The 21,544-nt window shown below is 38.1% G+C and overlaps 1 protein-coding gene across 2 annotated transcripts; it reads right to left on the bottom strand.

The window, feature by feature from the left end:
* Window positions 1-287: 287 nt before the first annotated feature.
* LOC146666435 (ceramide transfer protein-like) lies at window positions 288-21,059 on the bottom strand. 2 transcript variants are annotated; one of them, XM_085414458.1, is made up of 18 exons: window positions 20,408-21,059; window positions 18,751-18,885; window positions 12,321-12,437; window positions 12,111-12,176; window positions 9,256-9,363; window positions 8,933-9,071; window positions 8,101-8,184; window positions 7,451-7,608; window positions 7,271-7,363; window positions 7,099-7,185; window positions 6,934-7,026; window positions 5,792-5,887; window positions 5,475-5,607; window positions 4,859-4,929; window positions 4,592-4,720; window positions 4,354-4,483; window positions 3,108-3,244; window positions 288-2,995 (listed from the first exon to the last, which is right to left on the bottom strand). In XM_085414458.1, the coding sequence occupies exons 1-17, from the start codon at window positions 20,516-20,518 to the stop codon at window positions 3,117-3,119; spliced, it is 1,878 nt and encodes a 625-aa protein (XP_085270584.1). In that variant the 5' UTR covers window positions 20,519-21,059; the 3' UTR covers window positions 288-2,995; window positions 3,108-3,116. The 2 variants fall into 2 exon arrangements, with proteins under 2 accessions (XP_085270584.1, XP_085270585.1); XM_085414459.1 differs by lacking the exon at window positions 12,111-12,176.
* Between the last annotated feature and the right edge of the window lie 485 nt (window positions 21,060-21,544).

Below are 21,544 nucleotides of genomic sequence, written 5' to 3'. Positions count from 1 at the left end.
TGTTCAAATGGGCAGTTTGTTTTTTAAATGCAGTGGATGCCCTTCATCATACAACCCCGAAGGGATTTAGTGTCTCCTCCAAGAATCAAATCAGGACTCTTTCACTTGTTAGGCAAATGTGTAACCCACTACATTATGGAGCCAACAGAATTATGTTATACACATACAAAATACAAAAAATGGCAACAAATGACCCCAAACAATACAAACTGGAGGATAAACTTATTTATTCCACTTTAAAAACAGGGCAGAGCCATGTTATCACAGTACATTTATAAGTTGATCCCACAGCATAAGTATAAACAGATTTACAAAAAAAAAAAAAAAAAAAAAATCAAATTACATTCGGATTTGACAAACCTGTATTACAAATGCCTGTTTTAGGTGAATGAGCTTCAGCATGGTGTTGTTACTCTTAGCTGCGTGGCTGAGCATCATTTTATATCGCCAACATTTTTCAGCAAAGAGCTTGAAAAAAATTAAATGCTTTTGAGTGAAGCCTGAAACAGCTACAAATCTGCCAATGACACCACCCCAGAAAAACAAAGAAAAAAAAAAAAACACTATGCTCTCAACAGGTGAAAATGCAACTTAAAAAAAAGAAAAAAAAAAAAAAGAAGTACCCTGGCAACAATACTGATATCTTAAATTTGAAGCTTGTAGGGAAAAGAAATCTTTATCCATCCTGTGTGCTTGACAAAAAGAACTTGGCTTTTAACATTTACATTTTTACATTTACTTAACCTTCCTGCCTTCTTGGGACCTTTTTGTGCCACTGCTATGTGTTAAATGGCTGCCATTTCCACTGTGTTCAGTGGAATATAACCAAACTTGCCACAGGATAGTTTTTACCTGTCAATGTTAATATTCCAGTGTGAATTCCTTAAATCAGCCTAAAATGGCTGAGCAGCAGAAATCCCCACACCCATCACCCTGGGGACCATTTTCTGCCCATTGACTTCCATTATAAACGCTATTTTTCAACCCCAAATTATCATCATATGATTTTATTTTTTCTTCTTTTCTTGGATGTCAATGAAGACTCAGGGCCTTGAAGTTTTAATTTTTAAATTGCAAAAAAAATGCAAAAAAAATAATGGCAGGTCAAAATGTATGTTGGTGCCAATCTTTGGTCCATCTAAAGGCCTACTTATAATGACAATCACATATTACTTCAACTGGTTTTTTGTGGAAATATTTAGTTTCGTTTTTTGGTTTTTGGGGCTTATAACACAGGGCGCTCATGTAATAACACTGGGATTTGAAGGGTTAAAACAACGAAAATATAATTAAAACTTTACATGAATATTTCAGGGAGAAGTAGTTTTACAAGGTTGGCTAATTTAAAGTGGAATAAAATATGGATATATGGTCTTTTTATGGCGTGGCTGAGAATGGTCCCTAGGGTGATGGGTGTGAGTTTTTTAAAGGATGGCAGGAGGGTTAAATGTTTAGCAGTGTATTGCATGAAAACTGTTCCTAGAAAAAAACAAAACAAAACAGGGATGCACTTCTTGTGAACCAAAAACAATATGGCCAACAGCAATGGTTGGTGCCAGCAGTTTGTCTTTTTGGTTATTTATTCCCCTTCTGCCCAGGGAAACAAACAATTATAAAAAGAACCGACCCATTTTAAAGTCATGGATCTCTTCATCACACCGCGTTCTATAACGGGAAAATATCGGCAAATGACGTCACTATATCAGCCAACAAGGCCAATATCAGGAGGTACCGATATTTTGGTGCGTCACTAATAAGAAAAACTTTACTTAAGCTAAGCAGAGTCTTACTTAACTCTATAGACTTAACAGTCCTGTACATGTACAATCGACATCTTCAGACAGAAAATACATGATACAAAGACATTTTAACCGATTAATTTTGTAACAAATCCCAGAAATACTGACAGAAAAGTTGATGGCTTCTAGTAAAATTAATCCAAATTTGATTCAGAAATCTTCAGAATACTTGTGAAAACATCCTGCCAGCCTTCTGTAACATATCACATGGTTCATTCAAGCTTTAATTAAACATTAACAAGGGGAGCATAGCCATGAGGCACTTCACTAGTGATTTCAAAGGGTGCACTAAGAGCACCCTCTTTATCCAAGTCTGGATCTACAGTTTGCTGGAAAACTAAGGCATTTGGGCTCAAGTTAAAAAAAAAATTAAAAAAAAAGCTTTGCAGATCTTCAGCAAAAATGCTAATGTCACTAATTACAATTCATGAAACACTTGAAATATGTTCAAAGACACTCCAACATATTAACAGTGATGTAACTATAAAGCCATACAGGTAACGTACATGATGTCCTGTCCCTCCTTCAGAACCAAAAAGAGGCGTCTTCATCAGAGAGCACAAGTCAGATCAAGTTTTAATGTCATAGGGGTCATGTGTGAATGACAGCCCTCTGGACCTCTGTAACCTTTAGAAAAGATTACAGTTGGCTCAAATCATTCATGTTGTTTTACTAGGAAATGTGAGCAGCTTAAAGGAAAGCTGTAAATGTACGAGTTAGGTATTTGAAAAAATAAACATCAAACCAGAGCTGAATATTTAATTTCAATTATCTAACATTTCTGTTTATTTTTACAACCTTACAGAACATAGATTTATATCATTTGTTCTCTCTAAACAGAGACAACCTGATAGCGTTAAAGATAGCATTAAGTGCTGCTGCAGGGACAAGAACTAACTGCCTCACAGCTGGCCGGGTATCTCTCAAGACATTTGGAAATCCTTTCTGGGTTACAATCGTTTAAGTCTGAATGACTGCAGGCCATCATTTTCTAAATGAAGTCCCATTTCAGAGATTATATTATTTGAGGTCAACATATTTTTATTTGAATTCAGAAATCAGGAAGGGTGGGAGCCCTTTAACCCCTTTTTGAGGGCAACTTTAATAAATTCTGTTGAGGACAACAGAGCAGCTGACAATTTGCTTACAGTGTGTGCTTAAAGCTTCAGGTGAAGTTCTGGCCTTGCGTTTCAACACTGAAAAAAATGGAGATGCTTTGTGTTGATTTGTTGCATTTGTATTCAACAAGTATTCAGTGGTAAAAAACACACACACAAAACATTGGAACACTTGTGTGTGATGTCTTGCCTGTGTGCTTCAGAATAAGATGGGTTTGCCAGCAGTTTTTTCCTGGACGTAAGAGGTGAAGCGTTTGAGGAACTTGGGGTACTCCCTCTTAGCCACGGCCCTGAGCACAGAGGCAGGAGCCCAGCCTCCTGGATTCACTGCACACAGACGACATAAAGATTATTTCCAGCTTCAAGCATACAGTAAAGAAAGAGCACTGAATCATGGTTAACCCCATTTTCATACATTAAACATTGATATAACCTACCATAATTAGTAAACATATGTAGGTAGCTTTCAATTTAAAGTCACTACGTTTGCATGGCTCTTTGTTTGGGCCCGCTGGCAGAAAGTCTACTTAATGCTAAAGAGGGAAAAACCTGAGCCCCAGCAGTAAGATGTTGGCATAAAAATCTGGCACATGAGATGTTAAAAAATGAAAAAGGCAGATTGTTGCTCCTCCCTTAGCCACAACTCTGTTCCTGTTAAAAAAAGGAGTTCTTCCTTTCTGCTATTGCCAAGTGCTCAGCCATGTCCAGAGGCTGTAAAGTAAATGAACAAACTAACAATTTTAAATAGAGCCCGACCTATATGGGATTTTTAATGCAAATACTATATATTTTTTCTTTCAAACAAACCAAACATAAAGCGATTTCCCTCACTTTTACTATGTGCACTTACTGGACTTATTATTTTACTGTACAAGTCATGGATAACTTGTTTACACCACGCCCTTCTCTACTCAGATCTGATGATTGTTGTGTTTTGTAGCATTCTAAGCATGTATTGCCAAAAAGGGAAGACACTTTGAAGAGTGATTCTTTCATCTCTTTACTTTTTAAATTTCCATTTATTGGCTGTTTTAAATGAAGGTACCAATCACTTATTTTGGTTAAACTCAAATTCTAACTCAAATGGTGATTTTAAATGTTTGGATGAAAATGCAAAATTCATGGACACCAGATTCATAAAAATGAGACTGTTCATGCCTTTATAAGTGAGCAAACTTAAAGATTTAGCAGGGGATCAAATAATTAAACTGTATCTAATGAAGTTAAAGTTTCTGGAGATAACACCACTGAAAAGGACTGAACAATCTCTCGCGGCAGCGATGCGCAACCACAAACCAGTCTCCCCCTAATGATTGAATTGTGTTAAAAAATAATAACCAAAAAGACAGAAAGACAACAACAACAGTAACCCACTAAACAACCTAAACAGCACCCTGACTGCTAACATCAGCTGTGGCTAAAACAGTGACACACACCATTGGCGACATAGGTGATTTTACAAAGGATGTTGTCCCTGCTGATCTCTTTATCTCCGTCTGGTGGACTGACGAGTGTCTGGCAGATCATGGCAATGTTGATTTTGGCACGCACACACCTGCTGGTTGGCTGTGGAAAGCGATAGGATAGAGAATGAACAAATGTGTCAGCATTACACATTTATTTTTTTAAAAAGAAGAAGCTCTGTGTCAGATTTCAGGAGGCTTGACTGCTCACCAGTGCATTTTCATGATCCACAGAGAAATTACAGACCAGCCAGGTGTCTGGATCATTCTCATTGCTGGCCATAATTTTCCTCATGGCAGAAAGGTATAACACATCCCTCTGAGAGGCAGGCCACACCCGCTGCAACACAAATTCTTTCTTGTTGTTTCAGATGTGATAAGAATGATTCATGCTCTAATCAATGGTGAGGTATTTAAGTAGCTTAAAACAGTGTACTTCACTGCATACAGTGTTTGATACTCAGCTTGTAGCTCTCACCTTGTGTGTTTGATATACAATAACTGCATTTTCCGACAGCGTCTCCACAACATTAAAGTTTTCAATGGTAGCTAAAGGAAGCAAAAAATAAAATAAAATAAAATAAAATAGCAGTATTACATCAAACCCATTAAATATAACATTTATAAGAGGGTTTATTATACTCGTTTCCACCTCCACAGTCTACTGGACTAGTGTTGCACAATTCAGTTTAAAATAAGGATTATTTATCTCATACTGAGCTCTGGCGCAGCCCTCAAGTTCAGCCTCAATCTCAAACAAATCATTTTCTCTCCCCCTTCCCTTTCAACCAGCTTTCTTTTGATTGGCTGCTTCTTGTAAACTGGGATCCTCTTTTCCTTGTAATATGGCGGTGTTTGTCACTGCTGATAGTGTAATGCTTCTGATACACCCACCAAATAAGAAAACACAGACCACTTACGCACACATATCTCATATCCACTCTCTTTGTAATCACAGATCAAAGAGTATATAAAAAAATAAATAAATATGAAAGTGAACATTTAGAGTTCACTTTCATATTTACAACACACCACTACAACAGCAACAATTGTCTGAAATTAGACTTGAATTGATTTTAAGTTCACAGACTTACTCTCCCAGTCACTGCGGTAAGCAGTGTCCCAAAAGTAGTGGCACACCTCATGACCAGTCACCCCCTTTACTGAATGAGTGGCCTTCAGCGGATCCAGTACAATCCCATTTTCTTCTACCTCTCTCCTGTATACCTGGATACATAAGGCACATTTATGTGTAATCACTTTTTCTTATATAACAAGGCTTAAACACATGTCATCCAATAAACTGGTTTAGATAAATGTTACGTTAAGAACAAATTCAGTTTACAATAACCTTTTCAAAATAAGTTAACGCGCATGCGAGCACCATTTTACATTCAGATCTTCCTCATACCTTCATTTCACCTTCTTCAACGACCAGCTGCCAGTTGGCGTCTCCACCAACATCCTGCAAGGAGTAGGTCATGTGACTCTGCACCATCTCCTCCACCTACAACACAAAGCCAGGAGCGAAAAGAAAAGATGATACTGATCAGTTTGAAAAGATTGAGAGTAAATATATGGCTAATAAAAACCGAATGTGGACAAAAACTTAAAACCATGTCTTAAAAGACAAAATATTAACTTCCTACTTTTAGAACATTTATCAACATTGGAAATAATTCATTATCATTAATATGAATAGAAACTGATTACAGCTGTACAGTGCCTTCCTTCAGTCTGCAAAAACATCGACTGACTTGGGTATTGTTCAGGAAGGAGTAGCTTTTTTTTAACAATATGTGAGGGGCTACCACAACAAGTTCACCAATTATTATTAAAGGTCACTCTCAGATTCTGCCCACCATGATTTTCTTCCAATAGGAAGGGACCCAACCTCTAGAAATGCTATGTAACATTCACTAAATGTGCTCTGGTTCTCAAAAAGGTTCCAGAACAGCACCCTGTTAGTGGAAATGAAGAAAAGTGTCCTGAAACCACAAAACTGCCTTATTGATGATTGATGTTTGTAACAGGAAAACCCACACAGCCCATTTACCAGTTTCCATCCGTTCTTAAGAGGATGATTAGTTGATTTGCCTGCTGCACTAAAGAGCACAGGCTTGTTTTTCCTTTGTGTCATTTCTCTAGTAGTAATGCTGGATTGCCTACATCTACAAATCAGGCACACCTTAGCAAAATGAAGGAAATTAAATTGAAAAGTCAAACGAGAAATGTGAACAAAAATTAATCGAACCTCTAAATGCTAAAGATGATAGAATCTGGAACATTAAAGTTTTTTTTAAATTCATAGAATTTCTTTCACAAAACATTAAGAGCCCATTTGCGCTTTCTCTGCGTACTACCAAGTCTTACATTGGACACAAATAAAAATCAGAGCTAGCATTTCATGCTGCTAGTAAATCCTCAGTAAATGCAAATGCCTGTTCAAGAAGTGGGCATCTATATTTACTGAGGATTCGACAATCTATCATGGCAAACAATGAGTCCACAGATGATGACAACTAATAACATCTGAGTGAAGGGTTTAACAACCTTGTTGGAGAATCTGTGTGTGCCGGAGCTTGAATAGGCATCTCCAAGAGAAACGGCGTCAGATCTCTGTATTCTTGTCTTCTCAGTTTGAGACTAAACACAAACAGAGTATAATTAGTGTATCTAAATAGTTGATGGTAAACTGTACTCTGATATTTAGATTACCTGTTCTTCTATTTTGTCCTGTCTGTCAAGAGCAGCTTCCACTGCATCAAAAAATTCATCCTCATTGATGAGGCTGTTTGGACCTTCCTGCCAGTAGAATGAGAACATTAACTGAAAGGCTCTCCTATAAGCCATTATTAATATTGTACTGCGAATGAAATTTACACATTACCTCATAATCTGGACCTCCAAAGTGAGACTTTTTCTTCAACTCATTGAGGGCTGATTTGTAGCTTTCCTCTATTCTTCTTCTCTTTTCCATCTCCTACACACAGAAAATAAGCCTAAATTTGAAGAAGCAAGAATTGTAGATGAAACTCATCTGGACACTGTTGAGCCAGAGATTACAAACCTTATCCAGTCTCTTTTGCCAGCTGTCCTCTCTCTTCACCATCAGGTCGATGCAGTGGGACAGAGTGGCTAAGATTCCAGCTGTTGTAGCCTTGAATGTAATGGCCTCTCCCTTAAAATCTATGCCATTGATTCCTTTGGGATTCAAGGACTGGAGCGCTGCAAATCAGAGGAGCAGAGGAAGTACAGTAAATGCTATGAAAAATAAACATAATTTTTAAGGCTTTATCGCTTTGCCCCTTAAAAAGTTGAGTGTAAATGTAACTATTTTGCAAGCTTTAGACTTCCTAAAGCCTCTTCTTACTAGAGGTTTCACAATACATGGGCTCAATTAAAGCAGAGATGACCATACTAAAGCTTTCCTTTCTCAGTGACATCATACAGATCTGAAAGTAGAAACTTACAACTCACAACCTGCAGCATGCTGGCTATTGGTCTCTGGCTGCTATTACCCTTTCTCAGAGCTTTCTTATATGCAAGTTAACAGCTTTTGGTACAAGTTATTTTTTAATATTTTAACAAATAACTTTGATAACTCTAAATGACATGTGATATCACAACCTGATATTAGGTATTTTTTCAGTGATCTAGACAGAAATACATTTAAAAACAAGTTCACAGGCTCTCTGAAAGAGTGCCCGCAATACTCACATTTTTCTTTGCTGCCATTATTGTTGTGCAGAAACTCTCCATCTGTGCGGGTGTTGGGAAAGTCATCCTCATCATCTTCCACAACTGGGGAAAAAACATAAGAAAGGTTCAGGGAAACACAAGAAAACCAAACAGATTTGTGTTGCTACAGGCAAGTCTTTTCTTTCAGGACCCTGTGAGGGCTACAGAACAGGAAAGCACCTAGTGGCCCATTTGCAACTTAAGCTGCAGCACAGATAAAATCAGACTGACAGATCGCTGCTGTGCTGCACAACATGACAATGGTCCGGTTTCATCTTCAGAATGAAAACAGGGTGAGAGAGGCAAAGAGGCGCAGAGAGGGAGGTGAGGAGAACAAAAGCAGAGCTTTATTCACTGCGGTCAACGACAGTGCCCAGTGCAGGCTGCCGTGAACAAATGTTCAGCCAGCCAAGACAGTATGAGGGGTGGGTGAGTCACACCACATAAACACATTCCTTACCAGACCCAGCCCAAGTTTCTCCTAAGCAAATATTTATCATCAGTTCTAGGTAAAATATGAATGCTAAAGTTTGGGTAAAATGAAGGGAATACATTCAAGGGAAAAAAAAAAACTGAAATCCTCATTTTTGAGAAGCTGAAAACGAAAATGTTTGTTTTGGGTATTTTTTGCCTGAAATGATCAACTATTTAAATCCAGCTACATAAAAAGAAAGTTGATTTAAAAAGTTTAAAACGCTCTGACCAAGTGGATTTTTTTTTCTCTTTCAAATGTTAAAAAGACAAAATATATATCCAAACTGGATCACCAAAACAATGGTTTTGTAGGTGTGTGGGTGGCTGTGGTTCTTACTTTTATCCCTCTGCAGTTCATCCTTTGACACAGCATCTGCACAGCTATCAAAGTATTTCTGGAGTGTGTCCACCTGCCTGCACAAGATATCTCTGAACGTCTCCATCTCGGCCAGCTTCTCTCTCAGGCTGTGACCCTTCTGAAGAAACAACAGATTTAGCTATAAACCTTAGTTTACATTATCAACATGCAACCAGACAAAAATGATCAGCCTGTGCATCTACAACTAACCAAACATCACAAATAGAGCCCTCATGTGTACAGATCCAAGACTGTACCCACTGACTTCCTCAGCTCGAGTAAACAGTACCAGGAAAACTCACCTTGAAGGAAGATGTGGAGGTGGCAGAGTAGCCACTGGTGGCTGAGGTGAGAGACAGCATGGAGCCATGTCTCCGCAGACTGGACTCAGAGCCATAACCAGAATCAGCCTGCAAAAATAAATACAGCAAACTGTAAACAATTTAGTTTGTTACAACACCTTTGAAAATGGATTGTAATTATTTAATAGGAGAGCTGTAAAGCAAAGCAACTATATTCCAGGAGGACAAAAAAAAAAAAAAAAGACCGAAAACAAACAAACAAATACATCAGACACATACAGAAAACAACAGTTAATTATAAAAGACTAAAAAAATCTGTAAAAATAAATAAATAAACTATATTGTACTAATGTGGTGTTTTCAGTGGGAGAAACGTTTCATGACTCATCTGTTTCTGTTTAGTCTCAAGTCATCCAAGTGACTTCTTCAACAACATGTTTCTCCCACTGAAAATACTACGTCCAGATGAACAGAATCAACTTTTTAGGATATGAGCATAAAGCTTGGGAATTATGTGTAAATACACTGATCAGTTTGACACTTAAGCCATGTTTAATATGAGCATATTGCAACACTAATAGGTCCCCTTTAAGCAAAATCAGAGACACTAACCAAGTTCTTTATAAAAACAAATATGTATCTTTTTAGCTTTTTCCTTATAAAGCATTCAGATGTAGTCACCATTAGTCCTACTATTCTATGACAACAATTTTAATAAAAATTAAAATTAAAATTGTTGTCAATTTTTTAATAAAAATTGTTGTCATCCTTTGAAAAACAACATACAGTAAGTAAACACTGAAATTCTTTTCACATTACATTCAAGCAGGTACAACAATTTTTCAGACACCGTGACAACAGCAGCACGTGACAAGGTTTTAGTGACCATGACAGCACAACTGAAATATCAGCTGGCTTCCTGTAAGCCAGGCTGGTTCAATTTGCCTCTTACATAATAGACTGGCCCTCAAAATAGACAGTAATGACAACACAGAGAAAAGGTTCAGCTGCACTGACGAGAAACAAGAGCTGCAGTACCTGTCCCTTTAAAAGATAGTTTCAAGTTGAGCCAGCAGAGGGCATGAAACGTAAACGCACATGACAGGCACAAGAGCTTGGGGTTACTGTCGGTCAGTGACCAGAAGTAGCTCTGCCTGTGTTCAGATGGATTTCTGTCACTGCTGCTTGCCCTTTAGCCAACATTCTGCTGCCCCACTGACTTAACCAGTACAAATGGCCCTTGCTAAATGTTTATATAAAGACATTTTAACCTGTTTGATGACAAAAAAGTAACTATCCAAGCAAGTAGAGGGTTTCTATCCATGGCAGGATAAAAATCTGAAAATACAAATTAACACAGTATAAAGTATCAGATGTTGGATGCCTTGTCAATAAGACCCACACACATGCACAGGTCATTAGGTTGCATGCTGCAGGGTAAATAATAGGTGTACAAATATTTAGTGTGCCTGGTGATTACAGCCCCACTGAATACATATAAACATGCTCTTTGGAAAAAAGAAGATGCAACATCTGGTCCTCATAGAAAGCCTTCTGCCTGAGCAGAAACAGACTTTATCATTTTCTAATAATGAATAAGTATAATAAAATAATTGTATAAGGCAGACACAATATATTAGATTACAGTACGTTAGGCCATATATCTGAACATACAGAACTTAAAACAAACATAGTTTATCTAAACACTGACAGTATCCTAGGAACAAGAGTTGCTTCATTTTAGGATGTGTCACTTTTTCAAAGTGTAAGATGACTGATCCCTGAGCTTGTAGTGTGTTGTGTCTCCCTGGAGACGCTGGTTGCTAAGTGCTGTGAGTAATGTAGTTTAGACAGGGAAGCGGGGCCTTCTAAGAAGAAGGGTTTTAGGCAATGACTCATTGTGGGTGGGAAGGCCGGGTATGCTTGTATATGCTGAAGATTCATTCTTTGTTATTCTTTGTCCGAGTCACTGGTGCTTAGATGATCGAAGACGGGGAGGAGGAGGGTAAAGAGCGGGGATTTCCTAAAATCAAGTACCATGTGTGAGCAGCATGTGTGTAAGCAGAGAGGCAGAAGGCGTGGTAAAGGAATATTGCATTTGAAATGAGTGTAGCAGGGCCCCTTTAAATAGTCACACACAAAATCTCTATTTAAAAATTAGTTTGTGTGATTTCTTGCCTTTTTTTAAACACAGGCATAAATGCTAAATCACACATGCCACAAAGAATTATCTTTGTGGCAAAAAATGCAAAACATATTCACACATGTGACATACATTGAGTAATATGGATGTACATGCATAAACATAAGAGTGTCCTCAAAGCCACTACTGTCTTTTATCCATGGAATAAATATGCTGGCTACCACTGTTGCTCTCCATGCACTAAAACATGTAAATGACAAACTTCAACTCTAAAAGTGTATAAATTCACTCTGCCACTGATGCCAAAGCAAAAAAAAAAAAAAAAAATACAGATTGCATAGTCATGGGTTATCCGAGATATCTGGGTAATGTCAACAAAAATGATTTAAACAAATCTTAGTTGTGCTCTTCAAACAGCTTCCTCAGCAAGTTACCTATGTGTTCAGTGTCTGTGTTTGAAAAAGGATCATGCTAAGCCTCAGCTAACTCCAGTGTTAGAATAACTGAGCTATGTATACCTACTTTGTTAAAAAGCCCTTACGCACCAGTAGAGAACTGTCTAGGATTAAAGTGCCCACACAGAGTACACAATTATGGATAAAAATAAATAAATATGAATTTGTGCAAACAGAAACACGTGCTGTAACACTACTGTGCTACAGACAAATGCACAAGAGCTCCTACACTCCTTTGGTCTTGCCAACAAACGCACCAGTGGTGGAGGGATGATTATTCTTCCCTGGACTCCTCCCTTCTCTCTCCTCCCTTCTCTGATACTCTAAGAAATACATACAAGCACACACACAAGCAAACAATAAACACACACTTACAAATCTCTGAATGAGATGACATCTCTAAATATGACAAGAATTTGATCTCTTTTGATAACACCAGTTCATGGTCTGCTGTATTAAAGACTTACCCTGTGCAGTTCAATCGATTCAATCCACTGGTGTCTGTGCTCGGGGTCCTGAGCTCTGAGGTACCACACACTGTCGTTTACACTCATATCCAGCCGGCACTCATCAAATTCATGAGGCTGAAAAAAAAAAAAAATATACACACAGAAAAAGAATATAGGACAAAAACTAGGTTAATCAGTGTGTGAGATTCTGGTAAATGAGGCCAGTTATGGGAACCAAGCTGACTTGATATCTGTAGTGATATAGCCATAAAATTCAGAATTTGCTTTCATGTTCTTTTCAATCCAACAGGAAAACCAGCTGACTTTCCTGTTTAGGAGAGCACAGCAAGGCATATGTGAGGGGTGGTCACCCATGAAAGTAGCTATTAAAAAGATAGTCCAAAAGCAAACTGCTGTCCCTTGTATGTTACATGGTGGGCAGCAATCTGTTCCTGCTTTTCCTTTAATAATAGCCTGTCTTTAGTTTAGACCAATCTATATATCACAAAGTGATGGAAGACAAAGAAGAGTGCATGACAGGCACAGAAGTCTCAATTTTAAAATGGTGTATTACAGGTGGAGCAGTGGCAGATAACTTGTAAAGCATTTTTGCACAATGGAGCACACTCCTAATAGCTCTCCAGTATACTGTCAGAACTGCAAATCCACTGTGTTGGTGTTGCATGCAACCAGACTTTGTGTGACAGTAATGGAAGAGGTAATGATGGCATTTACGTATGTAGCATCAGACCTTGTGAAAAGACACTTCTGCAGTTAAGTCCCAAAGCTAAACTGCTTTCAACGTCTAATTGCAAAGGGTAGTATGAGTAAAAGCCTGGCTTGTTCAAAGAGTCACAGATAGAGGTTAGAGGGCACAGAGAAATGAAAATTCTTAATGAACAGAAATGCAGTTTAATAGAAGGAAAGAAAAAAAAATCTCTACTTTCGTATGCTCGCCACAATAAATAAACACATCTGTAACCTGTATTTATTGTGTTTGCAATAAATATAACAAATTTAGTCCTTTATAATGGAGGGCTATAAGGGGATCCAACACTGCAAAGACTTCATTGCCATGATTTTTTTTCCAGGGAGAAAAAGTGACTGAAGTTAACAGTTTTAGTGTTTAATTAATGCAATTATCGATTTCCTGGGTTACTGAATCAATATCAAACATTGTAATTTTACTTAATTGATTATTCCAATCTATGAACCTCCATTTAATCTATAACACATTAACACTACTATAAAGTATTTTTTTTAATTCTGTGAACCAAGCTACATAGAGCTACATACATTTACGAGCAATTATGAGCTCACTGTCTAATACAAGGATGAGCAATTTATTTATTTTTTTTTGAAATAGTTCATACTAAGGTAAAGTAAGCAAAGGGCAACACACTGGGACATATGAGTTGAAACATGTCGTCACAATGAAGAGATTACTTAAATAAAACGATTACATGGTGCATCAACTTCTAAAGTAGTTTATATCGGACTGATTGTCAAATATGTACCACTGCACACGTCATGAATGAAACTTAGTGTGCATACACTTATGTTATAAATGTGAACTCAAGGCAGACAGTTTCATTTGTTTCCAAAGAGCAGTCAAATATTTTCCAGTGAAAAAAAAAAATCAAACTTCTTTTGTCTTGATAGACTCAACCCTAATACAGCTCTGCATCAACACGTTCCTAGAATATTAATGTCCCGGGACAATCTAAGACTGGCAGTCTGGCATGTTGTGCGATACTGAAACATACAGTCCAAGGGACAGATGAACTGGATAGAATTCCTTTATTGTCCCTCTTCACAGTAAAACAAGATTTAATGTGCAACTCTTCCATATAATAACCTCTCCGTTAAAAATAACCAAAGACGGATTGATTTGTTGAAATCACCATTAACATGATTTTTGGTCTGTGGATTTCATTTTTATTTGATTTTATCACATAGCACCCCAGTCTAAGACAGTCTACTGGCCATACTTTGCTCTTGTGTGATCTAATACGCTTCGAGATGGCTTGAGCTTAACTGCAGAATGCTTGAGTCCATTGGCAGAGTAAGAAATGGCCCACTACAGGGAATTTAAGTAGATTTCATTGGAAGAGTGTGGTTTGACTATATTGCCTGGCATCTGGGCAGCACTGGGGCCAAGAGCAGATGCTCAATGTCAATACCACAGCATCTGAGTGAATACTGAATGCCCTCCTAATCAAACGCTCATTTAGGAGTTACCAGCAGCACTTACATAAAACCAACAGCTGTCACAGAGACACATGTGAAGAGGAAACAAATGCAAGGAAGGAAGTAAGCATGTGGCATCCTTGACCCTGTATCAGTTAAAAGAAACAAAGGACTGGATTCAAACCTACAGAAATCACAAGTAGCTGTTGTCTTTGCATTTTTCATATATCTAAATGAGGGAGATTAACCTCCATATAAGCAATGACCACTCTTTTTGAGAAAAATCACTTGTTAAAAGCTCCCCCACTACTACAAATATTGCTTATCTACTACAACTATACTATACTAAAACTATGGAAACACACGTGAGAGAGCTGGTTGCAGTCATGCACAAAACTTGGAAGTGTATAAATCTGGATTCTGGTGACATCTGGTTGCTGGATGTTGGCCTACTAACAGATAATCATGGCAAATAGGAACCTGCACCAAGTCTGAGAAGTTACTTGGATCCAAGGGAAACAAAAAAAAAAAAAATCCATTTCTGACATGCTCTTTCACAAGATGACATGGCATGCTGACAACAAACACAGCCACATGAGAAAGGCAAGCAGACGAAAAAAACAATTAAATAAAAGTGCATGGATTGTTTATTCTGTGTCAGTTTATTTGTGCAGTTTGATGAATTAACTATCAAAGTGAATATGAAGGCCTAGTGAATACATGTTGTCCAGAGTCCATTACCTTATTAGTCCCCTGTGACCATGGACAGAACAAACAGGCATTAAACAAAGGGATGGATATTTTAGATGTGACTGCAGTAAAGCTCTGAAGGTCCCCTGACAAATCGATACTTTTTTTTTTACATCTTCAAAGGCCAATATCTAATAAAGGTTGGATCAAACATGCAGTTCTCTTTGCCTCATAATGTTACTTTCACTATTTAACCTAGATATTTAGAAATCTATCTGGGAAAAATAGCAGATTGTGACCATTAGTGATGCCTTTAAGAGGGAGTGTTAGTGAGTGATTATTTCAGCGATTCTTTTGATTCTTTTTATTCAGGGTATTGTGCCGTTCTCCTTGCCTGTGTTTGCTGCCAAAGGCCTCTGGCAGCATCCCCCACAATCCCTGCCTTTATGTGAATTGCTACTGTACTTTATAATTCACGCACCTATCTCTAGCTATAGATATCCATCCATCCATCTATGTGTGTGTGTGTGTGAATTAGTATCAGAGACTATTATACAAGTGGCTGTGTCTATGAATCTTATTTGTTTGGTAGTTTTCCACCCAGCACGGTAGATAAATAACTACATTTTATGAACTTATTTACAGCTAAAATATTTATGGTTTGGTCATGAAAATGATGAGGCAAAACAGCCCCACCCTGTCTCTATTCTCTTATAAATATAAACTTCCTACAAAGCACCAAAAAGCGTCCCCTTCTGTCCTCTCCCATCTAACCTCTTTTTAGCTTGTGTACGTGTCTGCAGTCACAATCTCCCGAACTGCATGAATAGGAGTACAAGAAAAGAAGTCACAACAATTCAGTAGAAGAAAAAAAAAGGAGGAGGGAGTGAAACCACAGTAAACCCTGAAACACCCTACTAAACTTTGAAAGAGCTAAATGTAATCTAAACAATATATTAATTCTCCACCTAAATGAACTTCAGACATATAACAACACAATATAACAATATAATATGTTCTTATTCCTTCAACACTGAACTAAGACCAAGTGCCAGGAACATTTTTCTGCATCTGTCTGGGACCAAAACAGGATTCACTTACAGTCATAGTAGAGGAAGCATTGACTCACCAAGTGGTCAAAGGGAAAAGGAAAGCTAAATCAGCAAGAGTCAATGATGCCATGAACATTTTCTTAGTTACTTACACAATAAGGCACATGTTTCTTCACTGTGAAGGAAGTCACACACTATCAGGAAGAGACACACTTGCTGGCTAAAGGCACCTTGCAAAGCTTCACTGGCATTGGTCTATTTAACTTCTTCTTTTTCTCCAACTCTTTCAAGTGGTTCATTGTGACATAAATACCATTGCAGAAAGACCCAGGATATCACCATCCATTTTTGCATTTACCTCATACAGACGAAAACATCTACTGCTCACCAGTTCCAGTGAGAGAGTCTAAGTAGGCCAGTGTGCTTATTAACTGACCATGGAGCTAAAAATGGCAATGGTCATGTCAGCCTTTGTAGATACACTTATCCTACAATCACATTATAACCACAACTTGGAACAACATGACAAAACAGTTCAGGACCAAGTCAACAAACAGAAAACAGACCGACTCAGAAATAAATCTTGAGCTAATAAAAGTTAGCAGGTGATTAAAGGATAATAGAAGAAGTTCCTTATCAATTCCACATTTTCCACACAATACTTTAATATCAGAGATTTAACTGTAAGCCTTTATCAGTTTCACTGCTTGAGAATTTCTCATAGTCAAAGCATTTATAACAAACTATAATTTATACACCACCAAAGAATCAATGCCAACACTACGAATGAGCTGATGAGTTATTGGAGGAGTCTTGTTTGGTTTACCCAAAACTTAATATTGATACTATGGAAACTGACCCCAAGAGAGAAATAGTCTCAAACACATGCGCACACGCACACACACGAAATGATGCATTAAGCAAAATCTCTTAACTGTCATTACCCTGAATAAAATCTATTAGGAGTGCAACATAGACTTCCGTTACTTCCCTCTGGAATAAAGATATAATATGTATGCAGTTTGCATAACTGATGACACTGAACCATTAAACAGAAGCAGCTACACTGTCTCCTAGTTTTCCCCTCCTTTTTCCCCTTCACAATAATATTAGCATTTATTCTGAATAGTAAATCTCTTCCAGCTAACATTAGGTCGTTAACTTGTGGGTTGGACCATATTTGAACACTACACCATCTGAGAAACTATGATTTACAACAAGATTTGTGACTAGTACTGATCTATTCTAATTCTGTTTTACTAGTATTAAGCACAGGTGTATAGATAAGTTTGTCCTGTAAAGAGGCTTATGCACTTCTCAAATGGCTGAAGTCATGACAGAGCATCTTTAGGGTTGTTATCAGCAGCTGGGAACATTATCTCAAAGATAAGAGCAAGCCTCACTCCAGAGCACGTCCACGGCATTCATGAATTCATGAACTGAATCATCTGGAAACTTTGGAAACTTGTTATTTTGGGCTGGAAAATAAAATCTTTTTTATTTGATTTGAAGCTTTATTTAAGCTTATTGACAGAAGCCATTTTTTTACTTTTCTATTTGCACATTATTATTTTTTAAATACTACTAGCACTGTAATTTGTATTACTTAATGTTATTTATTTCATTTTTGTTCTGATGTTCTATTGAGTAATTTTAAAAATACGTTTGCTTATTTTCAAATTGGTACATTAGTCAACTACCAAAATAATCTTTAGTTGCAGCCATAGTATGCAGACATGACATTCATGTATGTTTTGTTATGTGGAACATTTTTAACCTTCAGTTTGTTTCTATTCCAATGTAAAATTTTGATTTTGAGCCCATAACAGAAATGACAAAAGGAAGAAGTCAGAAAACTGTAAACATTTGACCGGTGAGTATGGTGTGATTGTAAATATGGCTAACTGATTCAATGCAATGAAGCATGTTACTCAATAGATGACATACACTAAGTAAGTAACACGCCTGTCACTACACTGCAATAACTGTCTGTGAATGGACATCACCTGCTATTTTTCCAAAAATATGGGGTGTTTTCACTGGAGTGAGAAGCTAATTCCCTAGAGAGTGCTGAGCAAAAGTTAATTTTTAGATGTGCTGGGAATGGTTAAAGCTGAACAAACAGATCTAATAGCAAAGCGCTGCCTAGAAACGATAACTTATTCATTTCCCCTGTTACTGTTTGGAAAGAGCCTGTCAGAAAGAGCTGACCTCGAGATCCCAGTGAGAATAGATGAAAGGTGAAAGAGTGGGAACATAAATTTCTCTGACAGGATTATATGAAAGATCTGATGAGCATGGTGATCTCTGCTTCTAACAGCTTGGAGTTGTATTTTTTGGTCTATCCTAATTACAGTTGCACAAGAATGAGAGTCACATGATGTAGTTCTTAGTGAAGTGTTAGAAGAGCAGCCATTCTTGCAAGATGTTTTGTAAGAACCACATTTGCACAAGTTTCACAACTTTAGCTGGTCAGTAATCAGTCGCCTCTGGTAAATTACAAATGCAGTACTCACAGTAATAACAGCTTTGCTAAGACAGAGGGAACCCCGGCAGCCATACTCTGTCTCATCCTGAGACTTGTAGTAGCTCAGTGTGTTGTTTTTCAGCACAACCCAACGGTCCTGCCAGCCGTGGATGTAGTTTGTCCACTGAAAATAAAAATTAGCAGCGTCAATACTTTTCTATACTGGGGGACAAGAAAGTTCAAACACATGTGCAATTTAGTAATAAAATTAAATTTTTAACACCTCGGTTCCCAGTTGCCCAAGGCTCATTATGGCTGATCTATGTGAGGTTGAATTTCAGCCTTACTGAAGAGCTACTGTAGCACAAACTGCTGAAAACTTCATGGCTACTTTTCAGCCAAGTGCCCAAGCTGACCACTTTCAACCACAAAACACCCAGAACTGGACCCTAGAGCAATTGAACAAGGTGACTTGCCCTAATAGATTGTGTTTTCTTTTACTTCATGAGGACAGCCAGGTGAGCTGTTTACCTGGGGAAGAGACTGCTACCTACCGAATGCACTTAGGAAAAAGGCCTGCAGGCTTAAGAAGCATAATGCTCTCCTTGGAGACCTCAGGTCCATTAATAAGGATGTTACTTTTACAGCTACCACGTGCATTAACACTGTTGCGGACTACCTGCACAAACTGTAAAAACTGTTCAAGGATAACATTCAAATACCAAGCATCTAAGTCCAATTGTGCATGTGTGGGATGGACTGATCTGTGGATCATACCCCAAGATGGGACTGAGCTGTTCTGGCTCCATGAGGAGTGATCTAGCCAAAATGCTAGATACTGATGCTGGCAGTTGTACTGCTGTTTGGTACCATCTGAACAAGATAGTTTCTGTGGTATTAGACTGCACTAAAACAGCAAGCATTTTCACAGTAGGGGACTGAATAAATCAAAACAAACTTAAATTTTCCATGAAAAACATTCTGACACATAGAATTTAATCTAAGGTTTAGACTCATTAAACCTCAAGACCTATGACGTATGTATAGCTTAGTTCGATTTAACAGGTGAGCTCATCTGGTTACAGATCTGCTTAATCGCACAATATGCTTGGTTAGCAGGTCAGCGTGCGATCTGTTCAGAGACAGCCTGTGTACAGTGAGATTACCACATTAGCTTGTCAGCAGCTTAACAAATTAAAACCTTGCTCAATTTGCCCAAAAAAGGGTGACACACATGAGCAAAACCATATGGCAAAATAGGTTACAGAGATTAGACTTTGTCTACCAGAAGACTTAACAGTCCCTTTACTAAAGAAAATCAGGACAGTTGAACAACAATACTAGTCTAGTTATACTAAGCAAACGTTTTGTTGAATTGCTTTACAGTACAGGCTTTAAATAAATGTTACATCTAGTAGCTTGAGGGCTACAAGACCTGTGCATTACACAAGCTGGTCATCTGGTTTCACTGGGGGCTTTCCTTTTACTTCAGAGGGATTACTGGTCTGATATAGCTATAACGTTGATGGAAATGTTGTTGGGCGGATTCACTGGATAACCTTTTCCTAAAGGAGACATACCACATTACCCAGATTTTTTCCTGATACGTATACGGACACAGCTGTGCCACTTAGACCCACGGGACATGACAGCGAGACTGAGCGAGGAAAATAAATACATAAAAAAGGCTTTCAAACGTGACTTACCTTACTAAGGTATCCGCTGAACTCGGCGATGCCAATGGGATGTCCAGGCTCTTCTCGAGGCTCTATATCTTCCTCAGAACCGGAGGAGTTCCAACTCTGATTATCTGACATTTTCGTAACCTATCTCACTAACACCGGGGACACAAACCTGGCATATGACGTTAGGTTTGGAATGACAATATAGTAGCCCAGTTTCTTGGACCCGAAAAAACAAACAAATAAACAAAACAAAACCAAAAAAGAAAGAAAAAACGAGCAACAGTTTATAGAACCATGTTGCGCTCTTATCGACTGACTAATATCTTAGGACACACAAAATCAACAGCTAGCTCCCAGCTAGTAAACGTTAGTTAGCAAAGGAGGTTTCAACACATTTTCTGACAGAGATCAACGTTAGCTGAGTCCGGTACCTTAGCTGTCAACACCGCTCTACCGCCCTTTTCTTCAGCGTTCACTGAGTCCCAGAAATAAGAGACTCGGATGAAAAGCAGATAAACGTGTTCAAAATAGCTTCAGTATTTACGACTAATCCGCAGTAGAGTTTCAGAAAAACGCCGTGACCCTTACAGCGCTTTTTTTCCTAGGTAGGTTTTTGACAGCTATCCAGCTCAACGCCATGTTCAACTGACGTCTGGGGCTTCCTCTTGATTCGTGCTAGAGCGCCTGTTCTCAATTGTGTGGTGCGCAGGGGCGCTGGCTGAAGCACGTCATCAAACCCCCTCCTAAATTGGAAACAGGCCCCGCCCACCTTTTATAGTAGCTTACTGTAAATACATTTAGAAGGGCTAAAAAATACACTCCGGAGTTCGAGAAAAGAAAATAGCTTAAGGTGTGCTGAGGAGAAAATAGTTTTTAATAAGTTTAACAAGGTTGAGGCTTTAATCACAGATATTTTTAATATATTGTATAGTTAGCCTTTATTATCTTGTAAATCAGATGCAAATACATTATACTTTTCCTCAATTGATTAGTCTTCCTTAACAAGATAATTAGTTAATACAGCCCAATGAAGAAAATACAATTTAACATACAAAACAAAATAGTCTGGATAAAATATTTAATGTCATAACAGAGAGAATGAGGAGCTTCTTCCCCCAGGCTATTCGGGCCCTGAGCCAGGTGTAGGACTCTCCCACA

Source organism: Rhamphochromis longiceps, linkage group LG7 (genome assembly GCF_057381845.1).
Source record: "Rhamphochromis longiceps isolate RC_006_pf linkage group LG7, R_longiceps_female_GT1.1, whole genome shotgun sequence".
Lineage (NCBI taxonomy): Eukaryota > Metazoa > Chordata > Actinopteri > Cichliformes > Cichlidae > Rhamphochromis > Rhamphochromis longiceps.
The sequence above is the reverse complement of the archived record's forward strand: the minus strand, read 5'-3'. Positions and strand labels throughout refer to the sequence as shown.